Raw genomic sequence first — 25,540 nt, forward strand, 5'->3', positions numbered from 1 at the left:
GAAAATATAGACAAATAGTAAGGGCATGAGTAACATAAAATAGATTGATTGTTTTTTGTTTTGTTTCCATACACAGTCATTATGTTGGAAGGTGATGCTGTATGTCCTAATGTGTCAATGTTTCCCTGGCCAATAGTACAGTACATACCACAGAGACAGCAATGTAAAGTGTGTGACAGACTGGCAGTGTCTGAGTATAGTGCAGCGTGAATGTTCTGGTTTATTTATGGACATTGTAATGGAAAGAGGACCTCTGGTCTGGTCTAGTGCATTCCATTAACTAAGACTGACCATTGATTGTCCATTGGAATCATATTGACCCCATCAGTCATTTCAGGCCAAGGCACTTTGCCTCTCCCCTGCTGGTCGTGTGTGTGTGTGTGTGTGTGTGTGTGTGTGTGTGTGTGTGTGTGTGTGTGTGTGTGTGTGTGTGTGTGTGTGTGTGTGGAAAACAAAAATAGATACACTTTGGTTCCTTTTCAACCTGGCTAATCTGAATGATTATGTTTGTTGGTTCAAGTGGTGTGTCTACTCAATACAGGTGACTTTGAGTGGCTTTGCAAAGTCGCCACAGCTTTGGATCATGCCCTGATAGGTCTGCTCCTTTAAGAAATGGTTAATGTTGTCCGGAAACTACGAGCACAAGGCAACAGTGGAGAAGTTTGCAAGCAGGCGAAAGTGAATTACAGTCGTACTTGCGTTCCTATACAACGAGAGTTTGCAATTGAGCAAGACTACTCGGAATCGTCAGTTTCTCTCCGGACAGCGTTCGTATTTACTTTTCTAAAAGAAACAGTAGGCGATCTTAGGTGATTGAAGATGACTTTGAATAATGCATTAGAGCGTGTGGAGAGTTGACATTCTAAATACTTCGGGAAAATGATGTTCAAATGTATAGTAACGCCTGATGAGATTTCTCTCGCAAACATTAGCGTTTGTTAGAAATAGCAGTGGACAAATAAATAACTTTCACATCAGAATATTCGGGGACATCAGCCATAACTTGTCATATCGTTTAAAATTCAACAGTGGCATTGGTAAGTTCATTTCACGGATTGTTTTTCCTCTCACCAAATGACTAATTTAAAAATTTAAAAATGTTAATGTTTCAACGCATTCTTTGTTGGGCTGTTAGTTTTGTTCATAAGTGCAATCAATCAATTAACATTGCACAGTAGTGCAACAAAAACATGCAGCGCTCCCCTTTGATTGCGCACTGTACGCTATCTATCACGTCACATTTGGAACATGCCCTGATTGTTCAATTAACCTGAGCCGCGTTGCACGGATCTATGGCACGTGAATCGGCAAATTTGAATCGAACTGTAATCTGCACTTTCGATCATGTTGTCAACAAGGCAGGATGGTGCATCATCCAGAAACATACATCTCTTTTCCATAAAATATACACCCCCTTTACTTTTTCCAAATCTTGTTGTTACAGACGGAATTTAACATTGATTTACATTGAGATTTTGTGTCACTGATATACACACAATACCCCATAATGAAAGTGAAATTTTGTTAGTAGAACATTTTTGAACATTACCCAAACAACATGTCACCTAATACCTCAGCATCCAGGACTGGAGTCCAGGGGAATGGGCCTAACAATAGGCAGGTAGCCTATATATCTTGGGAGAAAAGACTGCATGTTATATGTTGATGTTCTTTGCTGTGGTCTACACCTAAAGCCATACACACAAGCTGGACCTCATTCTGCACTTAGCAGCCTCTTCTTTTGAGGCTTTGTGATAAACACAACATCATGAACACACACAATAACAGCACATACAGTTCGCAAAGGCAGCTCTAGCACGGCAGAAATTTGAAGAACTGACTTGTTGGAAAGATGGCATCCTATGAGGTGCCACGTTGAAAGTCACTGAGCTCTTCGGTACGGACCATTCTACTGCCAATGTTTGTCTATGGAGATTGCATGGCCGTGTGCTCGGTTTTATACACCTGTCAGCAACTGGTGTGTGCTGGAGTAGCCGAATGCACTAATTTGAAGTGTTGTCCACATACTTTTGTGTATATAGGCCTATGGATGGGGTTTACCTAGGTTTAATGCCCATCAGTTACCTAAGTACATTTGTTGTTACAGCCTGAACTTAAAATGGATTCAATTGAGATTTGTCACTGGCCTTTACAAAATATACCCATAATGTCAGTGGAATTATGTTTTTGGAAATTGTTTTCAAATTAATACAAAATGAAAAGTTGAAATGTCTTGATTCAATAAGTATTCAAGCCCTTAGTTATAGCAAGCCTAAATAAGTTTAGGGTGGTGGCTGCCTCATGTTATGGGTATGCTTGTAATCGTTAAGGACTGGGGAGTTTTTCTGGATAAAAAAAGAAACAGAATGGAGTTAAGCACAGGCAAAATCCTAAAGGAAAACCTGGTTCAGTCTGCTTTCCACCAGACACTAGGAGATGGATTCACCTTTCAGCAGGATAATAACCTAAAACACAAGGCCAAGTCTACAATGGAGTTGCTTACCAAGAAGACAGTGAATTTCCCTGAGTGGCTGAGTTACAGTTTTCACACATCTACTTTAAAATCTATGGCAAGACCTGAAAATGGTTGTCTAGCAATGATCAACAACCAATTTGAGAGCTTAATGGGCAAGTGTTGCACAATCCAGGTGTGGGAAGCTCTTAGACTTACCCAGAAAGACTCACAGCTATAATTGCTGCCAAGGTGCTTCAACAAAGTATTGACTCGGGTGTGTGTATGTAACAGTGTAGGTTCCGTCCCTCTCTTCACCCCAACCTGGGCTCGAACCAGGGACCCTTGCACACATCAACAACTGACACCCCACGAAGCATCGTTACCCATCGCGCCACAAAAGCCGCGGCCCTTGCAACGCAAGGGGAACAACCACTTCAGGTCTCAGAGCGAGTGACGTCACTGATTGAAACGCTATTAGTGCGCACCACCGCTAACTAACTAGCCATTTCACATCGGTTACATGTACATACTTTTCTTTATTTCATTTTCAACAAATTTGCAAACATTTTGAAAAGCATGTTTTCACTTTGGTATTGTGTGTAGATGGGTGAGGATTCAGGCTGTAACACAACAACTTGGAATAAGTCAAAGGGTGTGAATACTTTCTGAAGGCACTGTAGAGAATACTGCCATTTGGGACACAAGTCCATTCTACTGTAAGTCTCTCTGATCGCATGTCCTCTTTCTGTCTTGCTCTTGAGCATGTTGCTAACTGACTGACTGCTGTATATGTAGGACTCAATGCTCATTAGGCCTGTTTTCATAAACTAATTTCAGACGGCGTTGTTGTCGGTCCAAGTTCAAGGTAGAACACTGAGACCAATAAACTAGAGTGCTATGTTATTCCTCCTTATTTGGCAGGTACTGTAGCGTAGGTATAACAGTACCTGCCAAAATAAAGAACTACTCCGTAGTATAATTACAAAGACTCCCTCTTCCTATTATATTAGAGCTTTATGTTGTTGTACTACTTCACACTTGGAAGTGGTCTTGAAGGCTAATACTTTCCTCTCGTGTTTGTAGCTTGACCTCAGTCAGAGATGAAAGCATCATTCTTGATCAGTATAGGGGAATGGGATGGATGGCTGGGCTGGGGTGATGAGGGCCATATTATTACTAGTATTTACCTTCCTTTGTGATATGATCTTATTACTAAGGAATGGGTGGTGCAGTCACTACTTACCCAGCCTTGATTCTCCATAGTAACTGGAGAAGATTGTGGTTACGTCCCAAATGGCACCCTATTCTCTATATAGTGCACACATTTTGACCAGGGCCCCATCCTATGGGGCAGTTTTGCAAACAATGTGATGCTGATAACGATGACGTTTCTACCACTGAACTAGAAGGAGATTCTATTTCTATGTTTGTACCCCAAGCAACTGTACTGTCAGGTTAGGAAAGCACCACAAGCATGCAGTGAAGTAGCAGTAAATACTTTTTTTTTCTCTCTCTTTAACAGTCAGTCAAGAAGTGATGTCAATCTGTCTCGCTGAATTTCCATGTTATGATGTCTGCAAATTATTCGCTTTTTATTTTCTGGACTATTACAAAATGTATCCTTGGTTTGTTTACTCTCAGAATTGATCTGACAACCTTATGGAATAAATTATTGCTAAAGAAACAACTTTATATTCATCTTTGAGAGAAAAAAAATCAGGATAATAACTTTAATAAAACAGGATGAGTTGAAACTGAGTCATTTGAGGATGAGTCACATGTTTTTCCCAGAGATGTTCGTCCATTAACATTTGAACTGTTATTCGTTTATCTTCCTCTCTACTCCATACAAGTTCATTGGCACCATATTTCACCACTGAAATCAGCCACTGGGGTTGTCCTTGACTTACATTTTAGTCATTTCAAATACAATTACAACAGGTGTCGACTAACAGTGAAATGCATATTCACGGGCACTTCCCACAATGCAGAGAAAGAAAATTAGAAAAGTAATAATAAATACACAAGTAATGATAACTTGGATATATACATGGGGTACCAGTACTGAGTAGATGTGCAGGGCTACAAGGTAATTGAGGTAGATATGTACATATAACTAGGAATAAAGTGACTATGTGACAGGATAGAAAATAAAAAGTAGCAGCAGCGTAAGTGATGAGTCAAAGTTAGTGCAAAAAGGGTGAATGCAGATAACTATTTGGCAGTCTCAGTTTTGTGGTAGAAGTTGTTCAGGGTCCTGTTGGTTGGTGCATCGGTATCACTTGCTGTGTGGTAGCAGAGAGAACAGTCTATGACTTGGGTGGCTGGAGTCTTTGAACATTTTTAGGGCCTTACTCTGACACCGCCTGGTATGGGTGGCAGGGAGCTCAGCCCACATATACTGGGCCTTACGCACTGCCCTGTGTAGCGCCTTGAGGTCAGATGCCAAGCAGTTACTACACCAAGCGGTGATGCAGCCAGTCAAGATGCTCTCCACGGTGCAGCTGTATAACGTTTTGAGGCTCGTCGGCTCAGTGATGTGGACACCAAGGAACTTGAAGCTCTCGACATGCTCCAATACAGCCACATTGATTGTGAATGAGAATGTGCTCGGCCCTCCATTTCCTGTAGTCCAAGATCAGCTCCTTTTACTTGCTGACGTCTTGCAGACACTCTTATCCAGAGCGACTTTCAGAAGCAATTGTAATAAAGTGCCCATGCCAAATCTTTTCAGCCTCCTGAGGGGGAGGAGGAGTTGTTGTGCCCTCTTCATGACTGTGTTGATATGTTTGGACCATGATAGATCCTTAGTGATGTGGACACCAAGGAACTTGAAGCTCTCGACATGCTCCAATACAGCCACATTGATTGTGAATGAGAATGTGCTCGGCCCTCCATTTCCTGTAGTCCAAGATCAGCTCCTTTTACTTGCTGACGTCTTGCAGACACTCTTATCCAGAGCGACTTTCAGAAGCAATTGTAATAAAGTGCTTAGTCGGCTCAGGGATTCGAACCAGCGACCTTTCGGTTACTGGCTCAACTCTCTTAACCGATAGGCTGCCTGCCGCCCCGACATCTGTAGCGCTGTCTGTTGAACTGAAGACTAACAGAGGATTAGTAATATGGCGTCAGATGAAAGCGATGACTGGAGCTAGGCCATAGTATGACTGCATGGTAAGCACTGTTTTGGATGACTCCCTAATTGTCTGTGGTGTGGTGGTAGAAACAGGAGAGCCTAACCGCTGTCCCAAATGGTAGCCTTTTCCCTATATAGTGCACTACTTTTGACCAGTCCAAAAAGTTGTTTGGGTACCATTTGAGAGACGCATGGTGTTGTTATATGACCATTGTATCACCTTGGCAACTGGACCCATCTTAGTCCCTTGACCATCACAGTCCATCCATCCCATAATGCCATAGCTGGCCTGGACTGATCTAGCCCCTTCACACCTGGGGATGATTATCTATGAACCCCCCCAGTATAAGCCAACATCGTCGGACTAATACTCGGGCTCTCTGAATGTGTTCCCAAATGGCACCCTATTGTGAACTACTTTTGATAAGGGCCCATAGGGCTCTGGTCATAACTAGTGCACTGTATAGGGAAGAGGGTGCCATTTGGGATGCAACCTTTGTGTTTGCCTGTCAGCCCAGTATGTGTATCCAGAGTTCCAACCTCTGTTTCAGTGAGGAACTGCTCTGCTGTAGCCGTGGTTACATAGTCTGTTGGGGTTCACAGGCCCTCAGCCTCCTCTCCTCCTCCAACACAGACCCTCTTGTTGTGGGGATTGGAAGCACATTGAGTGCCCTGATGTTGGACGTTTGCTCTGCTCTGTCTCCTCTGTTGTGAAGAATGAGTCGGTGTTTGGTGAAGAGGGTCTCCACCTGTCTAATGTAGCCTTAAAGCAGCAGAGATACAGAGCAGGATGATGCCATAATGACTGTGTGCGTCCCAAAAGGCACCTCGTTCCCTATATAGTGCGTTACTTTTGACCAGGAGGACTCACCCTGTGCTGTGGTCCCTCTGGCTCCTCTCTCTCTATTAGGTTCTGATGAAGTTATGCGATGGATGAGAGGATAATGTTTCGGGTGGGCTTTGTTGCCATGGTGATGTGTGTAAAACATCTCATAAACAATGTTGATTGATACGTACAGAATGTTTAAATGATAATGCCTGAGAAGCTGGTATTTGGAGGATATATTGCCACGGGTGTTGTTAGGCCCGAGACAAGGCCAAGTGCCAATATATCCTCCAAACACCGGCTTCGAGGGCATTATCACTTTTATACAATGGGTTACCAACATATTCAAATAATAATTTACACATTTTCATTAAACATTATTTTGATGAAGTTATTCATACCATTTTATCCTTCCACAAGATATAGTCCCGACACAAACCTAGGGGTCCTACCCAAGCCGGCTGGTCGTTGTTCAGTGTTTTGTTCTGTATCTACTGTATTGACGCGACCCAGTCGTTCGCTTTAAATGTTCCATTGCCATACTGGCTGGTAATGTTCTTATCCCTTGCTTGCTAGCTAGCCAACTACGGCTAACTTAGTCATGTCAAAAAGTAATGCGCCAGAATAACAGCAACGGAGCTGCATTTGTGTTTGTTCAAGCTGTTTTCTAGTGACATTTATTTGGATACATCCATAACAATGAGCTAATGAGGCGCGATTTTGCCTGGCATAGAAAATGTGCTCTCTCGTCAGGACACTGTTGCTCAGTGGAGCTAGCCAACAACACATCTAACACAATCACTTCAAACTAAAGCTGGAAAGACTGCAAACTAGTTGCCCTTCATTTTGTTCTACTTGTTTTCTATAGATAGATCTTTGTGTGTGATATATATATATATATATACTGATTCATTATTTCGACTGGCTGAGAAAAGCTGCCTGCCTGTCTCTCATCCTGACTCCCGACACGCTCATTACTATGGGACAGCGGTGGATCGAATTACAATGTTGCAAATGTCGGAGAGACAGACAGCAAGTTTTATACAAATTTCCACTGTTAAATTAAATGTTAGTTAAAAAGAAATGTGAGATAATGTCTAGAGGCTTTTTATGAGTGGAGAGCAAGTTTATAAATTGCCTGGCTGGGCTGTTGAGACAGTGGATCAGCTGTAATGGAGTAAGTGGGTATTTTGCCTTCATAGATTTAGCTGGTGGTAACTTGTGGAATAGACACCGGCTGGAATGAGCTTTTAACCAGTCAGCATTCAGGATTAGACCCACTCGTTGTATAAAATCCCTCAAACAACACCTCTCTGTGTGTTCTCCAAAAGTACAACAATATCCAAAATACAATGTATGAATAATGCTATAGCAGGTCGGATGTTAATCCTGAAATCTCCCCAAGCAATTTACAACTATGTACAGAAATAATTATTCTCAATTCCACCCAAGTTATCACATAAAACCAACCACATGAACTCAATTGGTTTGCTGTGAGTATGTTGAGGAACTGCATGGTGTTATCTAGAGTAGATTACTTTTCCAAGAGGTAACAGGGCATTCCTGATCTGCTTTGAAGCTACTGAACAGCAGCAGCATTGCAGGGGAGGTGCAGTAGAGGGCCTGGTGCTCGACCAGCCCTGGGCTAACGGCAGGGTCATGTTCATTAGTGCATGGTAACCAAACGTTTTGTAAAAGATAATGAAAACGGTGTATCTCATTGAAGACATTCATAAATCCAGGAAAATCCTGAGTGCCATAATTCCAGGCCCATTCATTTGTGCGGTATTCACATTTATGGGACTAAATGCTATTTGCAAGCCATATTATTTCCCTCCCTACCCCAAGAAATCTGGAGTTTGCACACACATTATCTACTTTAAGTGTTCACTAATGTGAGGGACAAAGGCAATTAAACAGTTCCTGGGTTTCAGGCTGGCAGGCACTCAGATGTTTGGGTTGGAATGACTGATGATCACTGCATAAACGGTTGCTGGTGTCTGCCTCTGCCATAAATCACATTGAGATCTTAGATTAGACTAAAGCATCAAAACATTGTGAAAGAGGGACTGTATAGCAGGTGTTCATAGTAGGTTTGTTATGTCAGCTTTCCCCTACGCTCTGAACCTGGGATGAAAGTCAGAAAATCACCTCCTGCTAAGAAAGCACCTCTTGCCAGGGTGGAGTACTAGGCCTATATGCTTCACTGAGGTTGACTGTATAGCCTGCGGGCTCTAGTTCTCACAGTAGGAAGATGGTTAAATCATCTTGCTGGGGTCATGGCTGTCTTCAACTCTAGAAAGCCTCTCTCTATGTAGCTCTCTTTCACTGTTTCAGGTATGTCAGTCATTCGCTACATTTTTCAATGACATCTTTTGTGGCATGTCTCCACGGTGATGCAGTTGGTGGATCAACAACAGACCTCAGCCATGTGGAGTAGGGATCTAAACATTACACTCCCCCCCACTGCTGCTGCTGGATGTAAGGGGGGGGTTCTCTGTTTTTTCAGAAGGGTTATCCGAGCTGTGTGTGTGTGTGTGTACGAGCCTCAGCCTAAAGCCCAGCCCATGCAGCATGGAATCTCCACATGATTTTTCAATTACCGTGTCCTCCAAAGTCTGACGGTCTTTTTGGGCCATGACCAAACACCCCCACTATCCACAAACACAAAGACGTAACTCACTAACCCCCTTTTAATGTAACCTTTTTCCCCCAGCAGTTCTAACTGGAACTGGTCATGTTGTATGTATGGGGATGCGGTGGAGATATTATGTTAAATCTTTACTAAAATAGTTCTGGACTCCGTTTTGAACCCATATCCTATAGTCAGATGAGCATGTCAGACCTAAACTCAGCAAAAAAAGAAAAGTCCTCTCACTGTCAACTGCGTTTATTTTCAGCAAACTTAACATGTGTAAATATTTGTATGGAGTTAGCAAGATTCAACAACTGAGACATAAACTGAACAAGTTCCACAGACATGTGGCTAACAGAAATTGAATAATGTGTCCCTGAACAAAGGGGGGGTCAAAATCAAAAGAAACATTCAGTATCTGGTGTGGTCACCAGCTGCATTAAGTACTGAAGTGCATCTCCTCCTTATGGACTGCACCAGATTTGACAGTTCTTGCTGTAAGATGTTACCCCACTCTTCTACCAAGGCACCTGCAAGATCCCGGACATTTCTGGAGTGAAATGGCCCTAGCCCTCACCCTCCGATCCAATGGGTCCCAGATGTGCTCAATGGGATTGAGATCCGGGCTCTTCGCTGGCCATGGCAGAACACTGACATTCCTGTCTTGTAGGAAATCAAACACAGAACGAGCAGTATGGCTGGTGGCATTGTCATGCTGGAGGGTCATGTCAGGTTGAGCCTGCAGGATGGGTACCACATGAGGGAGGAGGATGTCTTCCCTGTAACGCACAGCGTTGAGATTGCCTGCAATGACAACAAGCTCAGTCCGATGATGCTGTGACACACCGGCCCAGACCATGACTGGACCCTCTACCTCCCAATCGATCCCGCTCCAGAGTACAGGCCTCGTAAAGCTCATTCCTTTGACGATTAACGCAAATCCGACCATCACCCCTGGTGAGACAAAACCGCGACTCGTCAGTGAAGAGCACTTTTTGGCAGTCCTGTCTGGTCCAGCGACGGTGGGTTTGTGCTTATAGGCGACGTTGTTGCCGGTGACGTCTGGTGAGGACCTGACTTACAACAGGCCTCTACAAGACATCAGTCCAGCCTCTCTCAGCCTATTGCGGACAATCTGAGCACTGATGGAGGGATTGTGCATTCCTGGTGTAACTTGGGCAGTTGTTGTTGCCATCCTGTACCTGTCCCGCAGGTGTGATGTTCGGATGTACTGATCCTGTGCAGGTGTTGTTACACATGTTCTGCCACTGCGAGGACGAACAGCTGTCTGTCATGTCTCCCTGTAGCGCTGTCTTAGGTGTCTCACAGTACGGACATTGCAATTTATTGCCCTGCCCACATCTGCAGTCCTCATGCCTTCTTGTAGCATGTCTAAGGCACGTTCACACAGATGAGCAGGGACCCTGGGCATCTTTCTTTTGGCGTTTTTTTGAGTCAGTAGAACGGCCTCTTTCGTGTCCTAAGTCTTTAGTGTCCTAAATTGCCTACCGTCTGTAAGTTGAGTTTAGTTTATCTACTGGACTGCAGCTCAAGACTTGACAGAACAGATATGGCAACATTGACCATTGCTGCCCACATCCTTTCAGACTCCGAGACCTTGGACGAATGAGCTGGCTTAGGGTTTGTAATTGATGGAAATTGGGGGGATATAAATCTGTCTAGTGAGCATTATTGGTTTGGGGGAGGTTGTTTCACTGTGGACTGGTCTGTCTCATAGTGAGTCATACAAGTGGAAGAAGTGTGAGGTTGGGTATATGAACTTCAAATGTTAGACCCACCACAACTGTAGGCTCTGGTCAAATGTAGTGCACTTTATAAATCAGGGGTGCTTACACTTTTGGGCTTGGAGGGGACAAATTATATTCAGAGTGGTGGGCAGCTAGCAGAACAAATTGACATAATTTATTTAGAAAAATAAAAGGTAAACAATAGCTTCTTATAAATGCAACATGCCCCAAAAATATTTACAGAGTTACAGTTCATACAAGGAAATCTGTCAATTGAAATGAAATAATTAGGGCCTAATCTATATACAGTAGTTCACATGAATGCGTGGATCAGAAAACCAGTCTGTATCTGGTGTGACCACCATTTGCCTCATGCAGCGCGAAACATCTCCTTCGCATAGAGTTGATCAGGCTGTTGATTGTGCCTGTGGATTTTTTTCCCACGCCTTTAATAGCTGTGCGAAGTTGCTGAATATTGGCGGGAACTGGAACACGCTGTCCTACACATCGATCCAGAGCATCCCAAACATGCTCAATGGGTGACATGTCTGAGTATGCAGGCCATGAAAGAACTGGGACATTTTTAGCTTCCAGGAACTGTATACAGATCCTTGCGACATGGGGCCGTGAATTATCATGCCAAAACAGGAGGTGATGGCGGCGGATGAATTGCACGACATTGGGCCTCAGGATCTTGTCACGGTATCTCTGTGCATTCAAATTGCCATGTCTGCCCATACCATAACTTCACCCCCACCATGGGGCACTCTGTTCACAACATTGACAAAAGCAAACTGCTTGCTCACACATCGCCATACGCTGTCTGCCATACAGTTGAAACCGGGATTCATCCGTGACGAGAACATCTCCAGCGTGCCAGTGGCCATCAAAGTCGGTTACGATGACGAACTGCTGTCAAGTCAAGACCCTGGTGAGGATGCAAATGAGCTTCCCTGAGACGGTTTTTGATCTTTGGTTGTGCAAACCCACAGTTTCATCAGCTTTCCGGGTGGACTGGTCTCTGACGATCCCGCAGGTGAAGAAGCCGGATATGGAGGTCCTGGGCTGGCGTTGTTACACGTGGTCTGCGGTTGTGAGGCCGGTTGGACATGCTGCCAAATTCTCTAAAACGACGTTGGAGGCGGCTTATGGTAGATAAATTAACATTCAATTATCTGGCAACAGCTCTGGTGGACATTTGCCTTCAGCATTCCAATTGCACGCTCCCTCAACTTGAGACATCGGTGGCATTGTGCTGTGACAACTGCACATTTTAGTGTTCTTTTATTGTCCCCAGCACAAGGTGCACCTGTGTAATGATCATGCTGTTTAATCAGCTTCTTGATATGCCACACCTGCCAGGTGGATGGATTATCTTGGCAAAGGAGAAATGCTCACTAACAGGGATGTAAACAAATTTGTGTGCGAAAGTTGAGCGAAATAAGCTTTTTGTTTGTATGCAATCTTTTATTTCAGCTCATGAAACATGGGACCAACACTTTACATGTTACATTTATATTTTTGTTCAGTGTAGTTTTTAGGCTCTTGAAACAATAGATGTTTTTTAAAGTTAGCATAAAATTACACACAATCAATTCGTGGCCATATTACTTGACACCAAACAACACATTTTGATTACCAGTATTACCATATAATCTCCACCGTGCAGGCAAAACATTTTAGTGACCCCCCCTTTTGATGGCGGAGAGAAATATTTTCTGCTTTAAAGTTCATGTCCTGCAATTCTACACGTTTTACCATGTGGCAGAGATAAAACTTAGCAGTTTTAAAACAAATGTAATGTGATTATACTAATTTAGCCATTGGATGGAGAGAATGTTCCTGTTTTTATAGTTCTACACATTTTGCTATGAAATGCCATGTTCATATGATGTCTAAGTGAGTGACTTCAATTAACATTTTATTTGTTTCAAGTTTGGTAAACTAACATTGAAATGTTTACTTACGAGCCTTTCCCAACAATGCAAAGAAAAATAGAAGGATAATAGAAAGATACCACGTCAAATAAATACACAAGATTAACGATAACTTTGTGTCATACACTGAGTACCAGTACAGAGTCAATGTGCAGGGGTACAAAGTCATTGAGGTAGGTATGTGCATTTTGGTAGGGGTAAAGTGACTAGGCAACAGGATAGATTATAAGCAGCAGCGTATGTGATGAGTCAAAATAATTACTGCAAAGGGGCTCAATGCAGATAGTCCGGGTAGATATTTTAAATATTTAGCAGTAATATAGCTTGGGAGTAGAAGTCTTTTCTTGAGTGGGCTGCTTGATGAAAGCCAGTCAATATTTAAATCACACATAAATATACCTCTCTGTTGATATCGCATACTTTATCAAGCATTTCACACGTTATCCAGACTGTGTGTGTGTGTGTGTGGTAGTAGCAGGCGGCACTGTATGTTCTGATAAGCCTTGAACAGTTTACTGTCCCTGTTTTGTGTTTGAAAGGCCTCTCGCTCACTCTTGCTCTCTACCCCCTGGACTGAAGGGTTCTTTGCACATCCCCTCCCTCCTCAAATTGAGACCCCAAGATTGAGACATTTGGCCCATAATTCTTTAGTGACACAAATACCCAGGAGACATGAATCAGTTTGGTCAGTTAAATGTTATGGTGCAATATCTCAGCCATCTGATATGTTCTATTTGGTTGACATTGGCGGGCGGTGACTTTAACTTCAATGGGCTAGGTGGGACGTTTGCGACCCACCCTAGTCAACAGCCAGTGGAATCGCGTGGCGCGAAATACAAATACTTCAAAAATGTTATAACTTCAATTTCTCAAACATATGACTATTTTACACCATTTTAAAGACAAGACTCTCGTTAATCTAACCACATTGTCCGATTTCAAAAAGGCTTTACAGCGAAAGCAAAACATTAGATTATGTCAGAGTACCCTGCCAAAAATAATCACACAGCCATTTTCAAAGCAAGCATATATGTCACAAAAACCAAAACCACAGCTAAATGCAGCACTAACCTTTGATCTTCATCAGATGACACTCCTAGGACATTATGTTACACAATACATGCATGTTTTGTTCAATCAAGTTCATATTTATATTAAAAACCAGCTTTTTACATTAGCATGTGATGTTCAGAACCAGCATACCCACCGCAAACTTCCGGTGAATTTACTAAATTACTCATGATAAACGTTGACAAAATACATAACAATTATTTAAAGAATTATAGATACAGAACTCCTTTATGCAATCGCTATGTCCGATTTTAAAATAGCTTTTCAGCGAAAGCACATTTTGCAATATTCTGAGTACATAGCTCGGCCATCACAGGCTAGCTAATTTGACACCCACCAAGTTTGGGGCTCACTAAACTCAGAATTACTTTTAGAAAAATTGGATTACCTTTGCTGTTCTTCGTCTGAATGCACTCCCAGGACTTCTACTTCAACAACAAATGTTGTTTTGGTTCCAAATAATCCATAGTTATATCCAAATAGCTCCGTTTTGTTTGTGCGTTCAGGTCACTATCCGAAGGGTAACGCGCGAGCGCATTTCGTGACAAAAAATTGCAAAATATTCCATTACCGTACTTAGAAGCATGTCAAATGCTGTTTAAAATCTATTTTTCTCGTAAAATAGCGATAATATTCCAACCGGGCAACGTTGTATTCATTCAAAGGCTGAAAGGAAAAAAATTGAGAATTCTCGTGAACACGCATCTCAGTCTCACTGTCCCCAGGCTGACCACACAAACAGAGCTGTTGTACTTTGCCCAGAGACAGCAGACACCCCATTCCACTTTCTGGCGGCTTTAGAGAGCCAATGGGAGCCTTAGAAAGTGTCACGTTACAGCACAGATGCTGTATTTTCGATAGAGATGCAACAGAAGGACAACAAATTGTCAGATAGGGCACTTACTGTATGGAATCTTCTCAGGTTTTGGCCTGCCATATGAGTTCTGTTATACTCACAGACACCATTCAAACAGTTTTAGAAACTTGAATGTTTTCTATCCAAATCTACTAATTATATGCATATTCTCGTTTCTGGGCAAGAGTAGTAACCAGTTTAAATCGGGTACGTTTTTTTATCCGGCCGTGAAAATACTGCCCCCTAGCCCCAACAGGTTGAGGGAGGATGTATTTTAAATTTTTATGAGCATGGCCTTATTTCTATTACAGCATATTGGATGACTGTCATTCATATTCCATTCACCCAGCTCAATCTAACATTGATAGGTTTACATTACTATATGATAGTCGAATTTTTCCTATACCCACCATGAGGTTGCTCCAACCTAGCCTATAAATGAATGTTTACATCGTAGTCGAGAGATATTTGAGTAATCAAGGTGACAGACATTAAATACTGCCTTGCACAATCTTACCTTCATCTAGCTGATCTAGGGTATAATAATTAGGCTAACAGTTGCAAACGACTTTCTATTGGACAAATTCAGGTATGTTTATCCCCTTCTCCTTCCATTTGCTGCTGTTTTTAAGAAATGTTTTTCAACAGAATCTGCTAAATGAATACACCCTTGATCACATGCAAACACAGTTCACTTTCATAGCAGCCACATACTAACAGCATGATCCTTTTGATCGTTGTATAATATCTCGCATCTACGCACTCTCCTCTCACAGTGAGGGATAAAAGTATTTGATCCCCTGCTGATTTTGTACGTTTGCCCACTGACAAAAATGATCAGTCTATAATTTTAATGGTAGGTTTATTTGAACAGTGAGAGACAGAATAACAACAAAAAAATCCAGAAAAACACATGTCAAAAATGTTATAAATTGATTTGCATTTTAATGAGGGAAATAAGTATTTGACCCATCTGCAAAACATGACTTAGTACTTGCTGGCAAAATATATATATTAATAAAACCAAAAGCTTACCTTGACTTGGAGAAGTTCCAGTGCTGGATAGCCAGCTAGCTAACATGGAATCCCTGTCTGTTTGAGACAGTTGTTTGAGTAGGTTAAACTAGCTAGCTGCAGTTGCTAGCAAAGTTAAATAAAAAATACAACAAAAATATCTGTTTTTCTCTCTCTCATTTTTAATGAAATTAATCTGTTAGAACAGTTTTAATTTTCTTTCTCTCTCTTAGTCAACTACTCACCATATCTTATGCACTGCCAGCTAGCTGTAACTTACGCTTTTAGTACTAGATTTATTCTCTGATCCTTTGATTGGGTAGACGACATGTCAGTTCATGCTGCAAAAGCTCTGATAGGTTGGCGGACGTCCTCCGGTAGTTGTCGTAATTACTGTGTAAGTTTATGGACGAGATTGAGAACCATGTACCTGAATGGGTACATTGAACCAAGTCGATGTACCTATACTGTGGTTCTTCCTTTAAAAGTTGTGTCGTACTGTAGCACAGCTTGCGGGCTGCTGCAGAATTATATGGCACGTTATTTAAGTGTCAGCCATTGTTGCCATTAATGCTATTAGTGCTAGTTTGACCACCAGAGGGCATCTTTGAGTTGCATTTGACTGTTTTTTTAAAATTGGCTGTACTAGAGAAACATTTGTTAAAATCAATCCCATTTACTATGTTTTTAGAAATGTTGCTTAATTAATTTGATTTAATATTATGGTGTTTCTATTCCAAGAAAAATGAAACGCTCAGGGTTTCCGTTAGGAAAATATGGTGCTGTACAACGTGACCAGTCGGGAGTAGGCTACTAAGTGACTGCGAGTGAAGAGCAAAATAATCCTAACATTTCCACACCCTAATCGTAGGCTAACCAATACCCAAACGGAGACTGAGTGAAAATAAAAAATCTCATTAATTTATCAAGACCAGTCCCCATGCTTGTCTGAGCAGCGCGAAACAGTGCTGAAATAGTTGACCACACGCGGGTAGGCTTTTGCTTCAAATCCTATTATAACAATTGGATTACTTTTTGGGTGTTCCAGTAAGCAACAATTTGTTGCCTTCATTAGCTACTTTATTCCAATATTTCTGTCATTCAGTGATATTTATTCGCATTGTAATTTGTTATGGATCCATCCCGATGTGGTGAAAAAACAATGCATTTGGTGGACTTGGTAAGAGTCTATTGTCCTGCTAATAGCCCATCAAGGGTGGATGGCTTAAAATAACTTGAAGAGAAAATACTGTTAGACTTGGGGATTATGGTCACGGACTGTGCTGTTCGCCTGTGTTACACTGACCGAGAAAACCCAGGAAAATGAATAGGTACAGTAGGCCAAATAATGCTTAAATAAATCAACTGCTGGTCTTTACTGTATGCTGCACATTTTTACATTGTATTCCATTTCCAGCTAGACTATTCAAGCCATCGACTCTGATGGTTGAAGATGATGTGCGATAGGCAAAGGCAATCTGGAATCTGCTGGCATCACGGCACAACATCAACATCGCTCTAATCACAGTCTGAAGACAGCTGAAGAAACTTGAGTGGACTTATGGAAAGGCTCTGTAAGACATGTTATATACACCACCCATCAAAAGTTTGGGGTCACTTATAAATGTCCTTGTTTTTTAAAAGAAAAACACTTTTTTTGTCTTTAAAATAACATAAAATTGATCAGAAACACAGTGTAGACATTGTTAATGTTGTAAATTACTATTGTACCTGTAAACGGCTGATTTTTAATGGAATATCTATGTAGGCGTACAGAGGCCTATTATCAGCAATCATCACACCTGTGTTCCAATGGCACGTTGTTAGCTAATCCAAGTTTATCATTTTAAAGGGTTAATTGATCATTAGAAAACCATTTTGCAGTTATGTTAGCCCAGCTGAAAACTGTTGTTCTGATTTAAAGAAGCAATATTTATTTTATTTATTTAACCTTTATTTAACTAGGAGAGTCAGTTAAGAACAAATTCTTATTTGCAATAAAACTGGCCTTTTTGACTTGAGTATCTGGAGCATCAGCATTTGTGGGTTTGATTACAGGCTCAAAATGGCCAGAAACAAAGACCCTTCTTCTGAAACTCGTCAGTCTGTTCTTGTTCTGAGAAATGAAGGCCAGCATCCCGGCGTCGCCTCTTCACTGTTGAGACTGGTGTTTTTGTACGAGATCTTCAGTTTCTTGGCAATTTCTCTCATGGAATAGCCTTCATTTCTCAGAACAAGAATAGACTGATGAGTTTCAGGAGAAAGTCCTTTGTTTCTGGCCATTTTGAGCCTGTAATCGAACCCACAAATGCTGATGCTCCAGATACTCAACTAGTCTAAAGAAGGCCAGTTTTATTGCTTCTTTAATCAGGACAACAGTTTTCAGCTGTGCTAACATAATTGCAAAAGGGTTTTCTAATGATCAATTAGCCTTTCTAAAATGATAAACTTGGATTAGCTAACACAACGTGCCATTGGAACACAGGAGTGATGGTTGCTGATAATAGGCCTATGTAGATATTCAATTAAAAATCAGCCGTTTCCAGCTACAATAGTCATTTACAACATTAACAATGTCTACACTGTATTTCTGATCAATTTGATGTTATTTTAATGGACCAAAAAAAAGTTTTCATCAAAAACAATGACATTTCTAACTGACCCCAAACCTTTGAGTGTGTGTTCTTCTCTTTTTCTCCAGAACATTAACCATGTGTGTTCTCTTGTTTTGTACTGTTCTGTAGTTTCTACCCAATGATTCGTTTGACAAACAAAGACCTTTGCCTGCTGCAGGCCCTTGCATGAATCAAAGCTGGCGAGACATTCAGTGACATCATCAAGAGATATGCTGGACCCTATGTCAGAGAGGTGTTTTTGGGACCACATCATGTCTGTTGTCCTGCTAATGGCCCTTGTGAAAAATGCGTGTTTGAAAACATATCTAATATCTAAGTGGCTTTTCATCATTTATAATGCAGGGTTAATAATAATAATTATCATTGGATAACAAATCGGCTCTTGGAACTCATTAAGAAGCTGCTTAATATCTTCAATATAATCATTAATTCAGAAGGTTAACCCCTTGTTTTCAAGTCCTCTGGTGGTTACAGTCCCTGGAATGTGTAGCACCATAGTTTTCATCAAGCCAGCTTCTTTCTATGTCCATTTTGTCTGTTCTCTTTGGTCGCAATGTCATTTGGAGCGGGGTGAGGAGTACTGGAAAGGTGTGACTCCAGGTTACAATAGGCCATAATTATACAGCAGATTGCTGATTGTCCTCACTTTGATTATGATTTAGCAACATACTGTAGCACCATGACCAGGATCTCTATTCATTTAAGTGAGCAGATTAGGGCTTTCAGGAACAACGGAAAATTGTGTGTCAATTCATAAACCATGTGCCATGGAATCGGTACATGGGAAGAGATTTTCAAACTGTTTTGAAATCTATATGGCACAGCTGTCCATTTTTTGGTCCTTAAATGAAACCGTTGTCGTAACTATCATTAATGTGTTTGACTGTTATTTTATAAAATAATTACATACTACGTTCAATTATTACGCAATTAAATGAATCATGTAACAATTCATTAAATAGTAATCTGGGGCACCACGGGAAAAGTTATTTAACGAGTTACTATCTCCCAATTAAATTCTAAAGATAAAAATATCTCTTACATCAGTCACAGTCAATTAATTAGTTCTTATTTACCTTATCAGTCTCATTTTGAATGTCGCAAAATTCTTGGATATCTGCACGAACCCTAGCATAAATGATGAATCAGCAATAGTAAATAAATAATTAAGCCAATTTGTATAACTAAATAATAATTCCAGAAATATATAAACACTCACACGGTATAGTTGCTGGTTACTAACACAATACAATAAAAGGTCCCTAGTGGACTAAACCGATATGACAGCTTGTTACACAAAGTGGTGGATTCAAAAGAGAGGGAAAGGGAGAGACAAAGGAATTCCACTATTGTACATACAGCTGACAACTATGCTCATGGAAATGCGAATACTTTGCACATGAACGACCACTCATTCGAAAGAATTGCAATGTACATATTTACGTGTGTATGTCTTTGCTGTCTCTCTGTTGAAAACACTCGATCCATCTACGGGGAGTAATTAGACCGTCTCTGGTTGTGTAAGTCTCTGGTTGTCCACCAGAGGTCACCATGTCCTTTGTAGCTGTAGCTTCTCTGTATCGGAGTGTCTGTTAGATCGGATTGAATGGATCTTTCAAAGTACCACCCGGTGGTTCTCGGTTGAGTTTATTAGACTAAAGTACTTAAACAGCTGCAGACTGTATGTTCCTGTGTAGTCTTCTTCCTCGAAAGAGTTTCTAACCATTTTGTACCTTTCAGCTCACGCTGTCGGTCACTTTGGTCTAATGTAGAGTCTAACCATTTTACACGTCTGGCTTACCATCTGTGTACTGATCCCAATAGTTGATTATTCAGGGTACAGCTAGAACCATTTTACACGCCCATAGCATCCCGGCAATGTACAGTACTGGTCTCTAGAGATTTAAATTTCAACGTGCAGCCACGTTCCATGTTTTTCTGGTCTGATGTGAATTTCGTCACGAGTCCTTTTTATAAACTCTGGCAAAAGGGCGGTTCCATTGCATTTGGCATAATGTCTGTGCTCATGTGGATGTGGTTAGACTGAATAAAACTTTTAATATGAAAAAAAATCTCATTTAGAAGGCTAACATTACATTTCATCTTCTCACAAATAGTTTCATATTTAATCATATAAGTTCACAAAACTAGGGTGAAAGAGACCAAGTGTGGCTACACCATTGTGCTACCCTACAGAGTGCTGTTGAGGCTACTGTAGACCTACATTGCAAAACAGTGTGTTTTAATCAATTATTTGGTTATGTGAAAATATTTAGTATATAGTTTTATCTAAAAAGTTAAACTTTTTCATGTTTCACAATTTTTATGACATTTACTGAGGAGGATGGTCCTTCCCTGCCACCTCTGAGGACCCTCCACTGGTTGACATGTTATGTCACATTGCCTTGTCATCATTCCCAAACTGTCCCTATTCTGAGTCCGTTGTGCATGATCTCATAGCACAAAACCACACGGAAATATGCTGTATTTTTGTTCTATTGTAGTCCTGAACACACACTAGTTTGTACTTTGTACACACAGATACTCTGGCGTCTGTTACTAGCCTAATTGTGTCTGTCAGTGCGAGATGAAGAGACTGGGGGAAATTAGTGTACAGGACATAAGAAAGGACATAAGAAAAGACACTAAGGGTGTTTTCACACTTGGTCTCTTTCACCCTAGTTTTGTGAACTCATTGTGGTTTGCTTTATTTTTTGTGCATTGTGAACACTCCAAGGGAAATAAGACCCCATTAGAAGTGCCCCCGTAACGAACTGAGAACATTTCGAGAGGTGGTCTGAGTTCCTTTCGCTTGAAATCCAGGGTCTGTTTGCCATTTCTAGGGCCACACACTATACTGCAACGCTGTTTCCCCTGAAATGACCACTCACATTGGTGCCACAAAAGAGAAGATGATGATGTGCAGATTCGTGGGAAAAAAACATGCCGTTTTTGGATGTTGTTTAGCGATTGTCAAGGATGCAGAGAAATTCCAAAATATGTGTGGACTTCTTATGTAGTTACTATTATTTGTTTGAAATATGTGATCTATAGGCTAAGCGCTTCATGTGCTGTTTATTTGATTATGGGGTTTGAATAGTGTAAGAAAAACATATTTGGTGAGAATCACAAATGTGACAAAATTCATTCTAGGTCTTAAAGGGGCAGTAGCTGCCTATGTTGGGTGTAACATTTTCAAATAATCACATGTATGTGACAAATACAATTTTGATTTGAAGATAATATGATTTGCAGTGCTTCCTGATGAAGACCTGGATGTCTTTTTTGTTGTTGTTGTTTTAGCCGTTAATGTGTGGGGGATATTAAATGGATCCAGTCCTCCTTATCTAGTTTCCTTCATTCCCACTGATCTGAGAGTTTAGGGGCAAATCCTAACTTCCAGTTAAGTTTCATTTTCACTTAGTCATGCATTGACGTCAATGGGAGACTATCGTAACACTTCAATTAATAGCTTGGGTGTTTATTTTCAGTCACTGAACACAACCGCCGCTTATTAGAGACGGGCTTCTATTTGAACCAAGCGTCTATTTCCTTAATGTACAGAGCTTATGCTCAATAACATTTTGAAATGTCTATCATACATCCCCAAATTTGCGCTTTAGTACCCATCTCTCACTCCTTGCGTTCACACAGACCGAATACTCAGGATACCAGATGATTGTTTATGATACATTCCTCCGGTTCATTTGGGAATGAAGAGTTGCTGTAGGACAGTCCTATCCAATGGTCATTATAATAACATATCCAAACTTCTGTTGTCTTTCACCAATTTTTACAGAACCAAACATAGAAATGATGGTATGTTTTGGTAAACTGTTTCTTCCAACTTAGACTTTGTCATTGACAAACTGTTGCCTGAAGAAGGCTAAGTCTTGTGAAGTGTTAGTTGCTTATGCAGTCGCCTTGCTTGTTTATCCACACTGTTACTGCAGAGAGACAGAGGGAGCACTGGTATTTTTACATTGCCCCAAGCAGATAGTGTGTCCCAAATAGCACCCGATTCCCTATTTAGTACTCTACTTTTGACCAGGACCCATTTGGCTCTGGTTAAAAGTAGTGCACGTTAAAGGGAAAAGGATGCCATTTAGGACAAAGACAGCTTGTGAAATGGAGAGAGCTGGTATTTTTACACTGTAAAGCTGATAGAGAGCCTGCCTGCCTGTCCTTCAGTCTCTGCTCTGCTCCCTTATCTAAAGACCATTCCAGTAGTAGGCCCCTTCAGAACCTCTTAGCCCATTAAGGACGGAGTATCTTCAGTGCTGCTAGATCTTTTAAGTCTTTTAGTGAGCTTTAGGCTGATTGCCATATTCAACAAACTGCATTTCTGACATTTTAGTTTTCTACACAATTGACTGTTTGCAAACCTGACCCCTTCTGCAAATGGTGAATTATCTTATTAGTGTTTTACTCTGTGGTTTGAATGCACATCTGTGTGTCAGCACATAATATCAGTAACCTGGGCGACCTGTTGCGGGAAGACGTTCCTCGCCAACAGCCAGTGAAATAGCAGGGTGCCAAATTCAAAACAACAAAAATCTCATAATTCAAATTTCTCAAACATACAAGTATTATACACCATTTTAAAGATAAACTTCTCGTTAATCCAACCACAGTGTCCGATTTCAAAAAGGCTTTACGGCGAAAGCATACCATTAGATTATGTTAGGACAGCGCCTAGACAAGAAAAACCACACATCCATTTTCAAAGCAAGGAGAGGCGTCACAAAAACCAGAAATAAAGCTAAAATGAATCACTAACCTTTGACGATCTTCTTCAGATGATACTCCCAGGACTCAATGTTACACAATACATGTATGTTTTGTTCGATAAAGTTCATATTTATATCCAAAAACCCCATTTTACATTGGCGCGTAATGTTCAAATATGTTTTGCCTCCAAAACTTCCGGTGAATGAGCACATCAATTTACAGAAATACACATCATAAACTTTGATTAAAGATACAAGTGTTTTACATAGGATTAAAGATAAACTTCTCCTTAATGCAACAGCTTTGTCAGATTTCAAAACAGCTTTATGGCGAAAGCATATTGTTCAATATTCTGAGTACAGCGCTCAGCCATCAAAGCAAGCTATACAGTTACCCGCCAAGTTATCGAGTCAGAAACGGCGTTAAAAATCTTCACTTACCTTTGCTGATCTTTGGCGGAATGCACTCAAGACTCCCAGTTCCACAAGAAATGTTTGTTTTGTTCGATAAAGTCCATATTTATGTCCAAATACCTCCGTTTTGTTTGCATGTTTACTTCAGTTTAGCTCACTAATCGAAATGCACAATGCGCGGGCGCAAAGGCTAGACGAAAAGTCAAAAGTTCCATTACAGTTCGTAGAAACATGTCAAACGATGTCCATAATCAATATTTAGGATATTTTTGTCATAAGTCTTCAGTAATATTCCAACCAGACAATAGCGTATTGAATACAGAAGAAAAAGAAGGAACGGCGCGCTTTACGTGACTGCGCGAGAGTGCACTAATGTCTTTCAGGAAGCCTGTTGTTTTGAGAGCTCTTATTCGATTCCCTGTCAAATTAGAAGCGTGAAACAATTTCTAAAGACTGTTGACATCTGCTGGAAGCATTAGGAAGTGCAATTTGACCCCACAGACACAGCATATTAGAAAGGCAATCACTTAAAAACTACAACCCTCTAAATCTCCCACTTCCTGGTTGGATTTCCCTCAGGTTTTTGCCTGCCATATGAGTTTTGTTATACTCACAGACATTATTTTAACAGTTTTGGAAACTGTTTGGTTCCAACCTCCATGTTTTCTATCCAAATCTACATCTACACAAAGCTATTATATGCATATCATAGCTTCTGGGGCACCTCATTCATCCAAATGTCCAAATACTGCCCCCTAGCCCGAAGAAGTTAACCTCTGACCTTCAACCTGGATGAGAAGCTTTGTTCACATCTGACAGGAACAGTCTACTGCAGGACAGTGAGTGTAGACTTTGTGTGTGTGTTGGCATCCATCCATGTGGGAAAGTTGTTTTCTCCTCTTTCGTTATAGTTTTTTCCTTCTCTTTTTACTGACCCTCTGTTTGGCTCATCATCTCTTACAGTTGACCCACATCCATCCCTCCTTCCATGGAGATTGTTCTAGCCAATAACTCCTTTTGCTATCCTTTTCTCTCAATGATAACGAGTTCCATTGCACCAACGACAGTTCAGCCTGTTGATTGGTTAACTCTTCTCTGGGCAGAATCCTCAGGGCCAGAGAGAAACACACAGCAGACTAAGGGTGTATCCCAATAGCACCCTATTTCTTACATAGTTTTGGTCAAAAGTAGTGCAATATATAGGGAATAGGGTGCCATTTCGGATGCAGACTTGCTGTCTAATGGCCGTCCGAATAGACAGGTGACAGCAGGCCAACCTTTTCCTGTCACCGCCAAACCCTGTCACCGCCCCATGGCTTTGTGGGTCGTGTTGGCTGTGGTTACTGGTGGGGAGCCCTGGCCTGGCTGGCATAGGTTGTGTGTTCCAAATGGCCCCCTATTCCGTTTATAGTGCTCTACTTTTGACCAGGGCCCATAATGCTCTGGTCAAAAGTAGTGCACTATATAGGGAATAAGAGGCCATTTGGGACGCACACAGGAACTGGGAACCGCCAGTTAGTTTCTCCCCCAGTCTGGTTGTCATGTGACTTAGTCCTACCCTGCCTCCCTCACTCTCCTCTTTCTTTCTCTTCCCACTCTGGACCAATCTTGCATCGGAGGCTGTTTGTCAGAGGACAGATCTACAGCGTTCACTGAGACAAGGGCATCATGAGAGGTAGGCTTCCGTGGCTTTTTAGGGTTACCAGACGCAGAAGCCTTTTTGGGCCATGCATAGGCCCCCTCTCATTCTCTCCATGTCTCTGTGTCTTGTCTTGTTACTACTGTTCATCCATATTTTGAGCTGACATATCTGCATGTTAATGCACTCTTAAATGTAATTTATTTGCTGTGGCGGGCCTGGGGCTGCCGAGCAAAGTGGCAGGCTGTGGTGGGATAGGAAGGGGTCTGGTTTGTGTAACTGATTTGGCGTCTGTTGAGTAAGCATTTAGGTCAGAGAAGGGTGGGTGTTTTGGGGGAGGGGGAGAGAAAAATGATATGAGAGCAGGGAGAGCCTCCTGTCGGCACTGAAGCCCACTCAGATAAGAGGCTCTGACACACATGGCTCCCAAAAACCTCTCCTTT

At 41.4% G+C, this 25,540-nt stretch overlaps 1 protein-coding gene across 4 annotated transcripts in view; it reads left to right on the plus strand.

Annotated features, from left to right (window-relative positions):
* The first annotated feature begins 656 nt into the window (after nucleotides 1-656).
* Nucleotides 657-25,540, plus strand: part of LOC106590044 (supervillin) — a 167,760-nt gene continuing 142,876 nt past the window's right edge. For all 4 annotated transcript variants that reach the window (XM_045710631.1, XM_045710634.1, XM_045710635.1 and 1 more), the window contains exon 1: nucleotides 657-1,037. In XM_045710631.1, coding sequence (XP_045566587.1) covers nucleotides 908-1,037 — 130 coding nt within the window. In that variant the 5' untranslated portion in view covers nucleotides 657-907. The remainder of the gene's footprint in view (nucleotides 1,038-25,540) is intronic.

This window comes from Salmo salar, chromosome ssa29 (genome assembly GCF_905237065.1).
Source record: "Salmo salar chromosome ssa29, Ssal_v3.1, whole genome shotgun sequence".
Classification (NCBI taxonomy): domain Eukaryota; kingdom Metazoa; phylum Chordata; class Actinopteri; order Salmoniformes; family Salmonidae; genus Salmo; species Salmo salar.